This window comes from Apodemus sylvaticus, chromosome 7 (assembly GCF_947179515.1).
Source record: "Apodemus sylvaticus chromosome 7, mApoSyl1.1, whole genome shotgun sequence".
In the NCBI taxonomy this organism is placed as follows: Eukaryota; Metazoa; Chordata; class Mammalia; order Rodentia; family Muridae; genus Apodemus; species Apodemus sylvaticus.
Window position 1 is genome coordinate 62,079,698 of NC_067478.1, and position 5,791 is coordinate 62,085,488.

General features: G+C 42.3%; 1 protein-coding gene across 1 annotated transcript; it reads right to left on the minus strand.

Annotated features, from left to right (window-relative positions):
* Rps27l (ribosomal protein S27 like) lies at positions 1-3,234 on the minus strand. The gene is made up of 4 exons (XM_052187954.1): positions 3,117-3,234; positions 2,353-2,461; positions 1,638-1,748; positions 1-193 (listed from the first exon to the last, which is right to left on the minus strand). The coding sequence occupies exons 1-4, from the start codon at positions 3,120-3,122 to the stop codon at positions 165-167; spliced, it is 255 nt and encodes an 84-aa protein (XP_052043914.1). The 5' UTR covers positions 3,123-3,234; the 3' UTR covers positions 1-164.
* Positions 3,235-5,791: the final 2,557 nt, after the last annotated feature.

Sequence of the window (5,791 nt, forward strand, 5' to 3'; positions counted from 1 at the left end):
GAACTTGTCCATAATTAAAACTTTATTGAAAAACTGACACCAAAATAGGAGATCATTGCTGTAGACTTTATAAAATCAAACAATAATTACATTGTCTTGGTAAAGTAACTGAAGCTGATAAGGCTTTCTGTGAAAAACACAAATTCAGGAACTTGTATAGATGATTAGTGTTGCTTTCTTCTAAATGAGCAGCCTGCAAAGGAATCAGAAAAGTGTATTAAACATCTTACTCTATCTTTAGTGTGATTTTTAGTGGCAAAAAGTACTTTTTAAATAAAAAAGTTTTAGAAGTCTTAGATTAGATGTAGGAATGTTAGATTTTAAATAGAAAACAAGTTTTTGAATGTTATGACTAATATAAATTTGCTATAATAACTGTTGTATGGGCTTATCCTGACATAAACACAATAGTTACTTGTTTTTGAATTATACCATGGAATCTATTTAAGACCACAAACCAAATTCAATAGTTCAAATTGTTTTGAAGATTCTTATTTCAATTCCTCAATCCCTTTCCTCTTCAGTCTCCCAAAAAAGTAACTCTGACTAGAGTTCTCAGATGTTAGAACTCTGCTATGGAGACTTTATCTGTTAGCATATGCATACAAGTTTCCAATGGCATAACATGAAAATAAGTTCTCTGTGTAGCCCTGGCTGTCTTGAAATTCACTACATAGACCAAGCTGGCTCTGAACTCAGAGATCCATTGCCTCTACCTTAAACAATGGGATTAAAGGCCTGTGCCACCACACCCTCAACTCTTATGCATCTTATATTGACTTTGGACTCTGATCTTACCTAATCACACCAAATTGATCTTGGATTTACTGCTAATTCATTTGTAACTCTTCCAGTGAAAACATGGAATTCACAGCTCTCCAAAATATAAGCAAATTTCCAGTATTATGGAATTATAAATATGAATGTATTATGAAAAACTATATACACAATTGTTTTATTTATTGTATTAAAGTTAGAATGCTAATTATATTTTTCAATTAAGAATGTTAGAATGTTAAATTTGATTTTTAAATTAAGCATTAAGTATTTTTATAGTTATTCATAAAATAAAATGTGGGGCCTTTTAATTGATACAGCTGACAACTGCCAACGCTTTAAAAAACCTTTTATGCACCAAAGATATAAAAAACAAAATATTAATAAAAAAAATCTCATTGTTAAAAAAAAAACAACCCTGTGTTGTTGCGTAAGCAGTTAATAGTTGCTTCCATTCTGACTTATTTTTACTTTACTCTAAGTTAAGCAGGTGAATAAACCTGTAAGATTTTAAGTATTCTAAAGTTAGAAAAAATAATGGCAGTATCACAAGTATAAACTTAGCCACTTGAACTGGGGATTATTTTTATTATTATTTTAAAGTTTTTATTGTTTTTAAATTTATTTTTATTTTATGTGTATGGCATGTATGTCTATGTGAGGGTGTTGATCCCCTGGAACCAGAATTACAGACAACTATGAGCTGCCATGTGGGTTCAGGGAACTGAACGCAAGTCCTTTCAAAGAGGAGCCAGTGCTCTTAACCTTGGAGTGACCTCCATAGCCCGAACTGGGGACTTTTTAAAGAGCCCACAATAAAACATTTAAAGTCTCATTACCGGGGTTAAAAAAGGCCATACCTTCTGTGAGCCTGGCTTTCCCTCCTGTGGGCTGGCACAACACAGTCGAACAACCCACACAGAGGACCACGGTCTGAGCGTGGCTGAAAACTGTAGTGATCTTGTAGCAACCTAAAAAGGGAGGGGGAACCATATATTAAAAACTTGAAAAGCAGATGAAAACACAGGACCAGCTCGTCATTTTTCTTAACATGTAAGGTATGTGCTGCTTATATAACAAGTTGATGTTCTAGCACATTTCCGGTAAACACTGTAAACAATTATTCTAGAAGCCACTTAAGTTTTAAGGCGAAACATTAAATTCCAGAAACATTAACATCTCAGCATGTAATAGACATGTCACCTTTTTTATATCTTTAGAGTTTAGTGTTTTATTCTTAAATTCTGTTTCCATCTCCACATTTTAGTACTAAATAGCCACATATGGTTAGTAGCAAACACATCAGACAGCAGTTTGAGACTAAGAACCAAACATACTTTCATTGCTTTGTGAACAAGAAAATTCATCATCTTAATGATCATCGTAGTAAAGACTTAACGTATCTTTTACCTGGCTCCCATATGTTTCTACTAAAGTTTGAGTGTGTTTCTTTAAAATGACCCTTGTGACAATTCTGTGATGTCATCTCTATTTAACAGTGGATCCTGACTTATTTAAAGTTTGGATCTTATCAGAAACGTCAAAAGTTTTAGGAAAAGAAAACTTGAATTTTACCTGGACATTTCACATCCATAAAGTAAGAATTTGGGCTCTGAACCAGCCGTTTCTTCTTATGTTTTTTCTTCTCCTCTTCCAAGGAAGGGTGTAATAGATCTCTAGCCAGCTGCGTAAGGAAGCATATTGTTACTGCTGGAGTCAAAAGTACACGGGTGGCAGACTGAACCACACGATGAAGGCACGTAAAGCAGAAGCAACAGGCATACTCGGCAGAGGGGGAACTTAACACGTTAACTTTTCAAAATAGGACCACTTTCACCCATACTTTGCCAGTCCTTGTCCTGGGACTTTACGGCGCTCGGGCAGCATATGGGAAAGAGAACCCCCTTTTTCGTTCGGCTGGATAGCCATCAAAGCTAAGAACCTGAGTATGGCTCAGGCCTCCCCGAAGAAGCACCGCAGCCGAGCGGAACAAGGCCAGGATGACCTCAGCCCCGGGGCTACACATCGGATGGGCGGCTCAGGGCTGCCGCATGCTTGCCCCGGGGTGGAATGAACGTGTCAGCAGCTGCGAGGACCGATAACGAGCAGAAACCCGATGCCCCCAGTGGGCTGGGAGCTGCACCCTACGGCCAGCCGCTCACGCGAGCCCAGGCAGGGCCCGCCACGCCGCGCCGCCCCGGCAAGTCTCAACAAGCCCGCCACGCCCCGGCCCGCGCCGCGAGGAGCAAAAGACGCCGCGGGTTTAGCCGCCTGTCAAGGCGCCAGACTAACAGAAAGCGTGAAGGAAAGCAAGCCGGAACCCAAAGTCAAAAACTCACAGGCATGGTGACGGCTCCGCAAGCGCGGCCGCTCCAGATAGCTGCGAAGTGGCGCTCGCTTTCGAGCACCCGGCAGCAACTTCCGGGATAGAGGCGACGGGGCGGAGTGGAGGGGAAGGGGGCGGGGGCGACCGCTCTAGGCTCCCGTCTCGGTGGTACGGCTCCCACACGGAACGGCGGTCCAAGTCCACTGAGGAACATTTAAATGGCTTCTGCATTAAACTCCGACTCTGCCCTGGACCCAGACCGGGCTTGGGAGGCCTGAGCATTAGGAATTAGAGGGAAACCGGACCCGAGGCTGCACCCAGCCTGGCCTCTCCCGTTCTTTAAGCAGGGCGGGGGAGAGGGGGAAACAGGGAACAATAATCTTTGTTCTTCACTGTATTAAAATCACAATAGGCTGAAGGGTGCTGGCTGGGCGCTTATGAGTGTGTGTTGGTTAAGAGTGTGTACTGCTCCCGCAGAGGGCCTGGGTTTGGTTTTCAGAACCGAGCCAGGCGCTTCGTAACTGCCTCAAACTTAACTCCAGGGAGATCTGCAGTTCTTTTCTGATCACTATGGCACTGCACTCCCATGTGTGCGCGCACACACACAGAGATACACTCATGATTAAATTTAAAAATCTGATATCCGGTTTGGAGGTGTAGCTCAGTTAATAGCGTGCTTGCCTTGCGTTCATGAAACTTTATGTTAACTCCCTAACACCACTAAATAAAATATTTTTAACTAGAAAGATCCCACTGAAGGATTATAAAACAGACTCTTAGTCTTGTGCCTGTGTCTTCTAAGGAATGAGACTTGAAGTTCTGCACAGGATAGGCTTTACCTCTGGTTTGCTTTGCTCTGAAATAGTTTTTTGTTTGTTTGTTTGTTTGTTTGTTTGTTTTTGTTTTTGTTTTTTCGAGACGGGGTTTCTCTGTTTAGCCCTGACTGTCTTGGAACTCACTCTGTAGATCAGGCTGACCTCGAACTCAGAAATCTGCCTGCCTCTACCTCCCAAGTGCTGGGATTACAGGCGTGCGCCTCCACTGCCCAGCTCTGAAATAGTTTTTAAACAAATCCCATTTGCTGCTGTGTTTGATATGCCAAGAGTCTCTGTCTCAAAAAACATGGTAGATGGCACCTAAGAAAGAAACCTGATGTTGACCCTCTGGCTTACACACACACACACACACACACACCATTTATAAGCTTCACCCTAAGATTGTCTTACCTCTAATCACCTTTTATTTCTCTTTGAAAAAAATATGTATAGTACTCAATTTGCATAAAGCAGAAGAAAATTAAAACACATCACACCCTCATGGAGGAGTGCTTGCCTACTAAGTAAAAAACCCTGGGTTTGATTTCCAGCACTGGATAAAAGTAGGGGTGATGGGGCACAGTTATAATCCAGCATTCGGGGTGTAGGCAGGAGGATCAGAAGTTCAAGATCATCCTTAGCCACATGAGACCATCTCTGGAACACCAAAAATAATGACAAATGAATAAACTCTAAGTCAATACTAAATATGGTCATATAGATAATTATGTAAATTATTATGGGTGTATGGGGAAAATAATGGCCCTAAGAGTTCCAGTGTTTTAATGACCATGGTCTGTGGTTACTTGACAAGTATAATTAAGGCTTCAGTCCAAAGGAGATTCCCTTCCTAGTCTCTGGCATTTGAACACTTGATACCCAGTTGGTGCTATTTGGGTAGGCTTAGGAGGTGTGGTCTCTTGGCGGAAAATATGTCACTGGAAGCCAGCTTTGAGGTGTTAAAAGAGTTGCATTCTCAGTTTGCTCTCTGCCTCCTGCTTGCCTTTAAGGTGTGCCTCTCAGACTGCTGCTCCTGCTGCCATGCCTGCCGGGTGCCACACAACCACATTCTGATGGTGATGGACTCATAATGTTCTAAAACCAGAATCCTAAATAAACTGTTCCATCTAGAAGTTTCTTCACAATGATAGAAAAGTAACTAATACAATACATCCCCACCTTGGGGTGGGAGGGGGACTGGTGGTGGTGGTGGTGGTGGTGGTTGTTTTGATTTTGATTTTTGGAGATAGCGTCTTGGCATATATCCCCAGAGAGCCTCAAACTCCCGATCCTATTGCCTTAGCCTCCAGCATGCCGGGATGCAGGTGTGTGCCAACACCACAGCAGATATTGCTGCTGACTCTGAAGATGGAGGAAGGAGACAGCGAGCCAAGGAACGTGGGAGGCTGGCACATGCGGCAAACCAAGAGAGTGAACCTCCAGAAAGGAACTGCTCTCCAGACGCCTCAGCTTCAGCCCAGTGAGACCTGGCCAAGCTGCTTGCTTCTTTCTTTCTCTCTCTCTTTCTTTCTTTCTTTCTTTCTTTCTTTCTTTCTTTCTTTCTTTCTTTCTTTCTTTCTTTCTTTCTTTCTTTCTTTCTTCTTTCCTTCCTTCCTTCCTTCCTTCCTTCCTTCCTTCTTTCTTTCTTTCTTTCTTTCTTTCTTTCTTTCTTTCATTTTGTTTTAGATTTATTTACTTAATGTCTGTGAGTACACTGTAGCTGTCTTCCGACACACCAGAAGAGGGCACCGAATCCCATCACAGATGGTTGTGAGCCACCATGTGGTTTCTGGGAATTGAACTCAAGACCTCTGGAAAAGCAGTTGGTGCTCTTAACCACTGAGCCATCTCCCCAACCCCTGGGCCAAACTTC

Coding starts and splice junctions, on each gene's coding strand:
- Rps27l (XM_052187954.1), bottom strand. Junction 1,749..2,352: donor TATGGATGTGAAATGTCCAG/GTAAAATTCAAG, acceptor CTCCCTTTTTAG/GTTGCTACAAGATCACTACA. Junction 194..1,637: donor GAAAGCCAGGCTCACAGAAG/GTATGGCCTTTT, acceptor ATTCCTTTGCAG/GCTGCTCATTTAGAAGAAAG.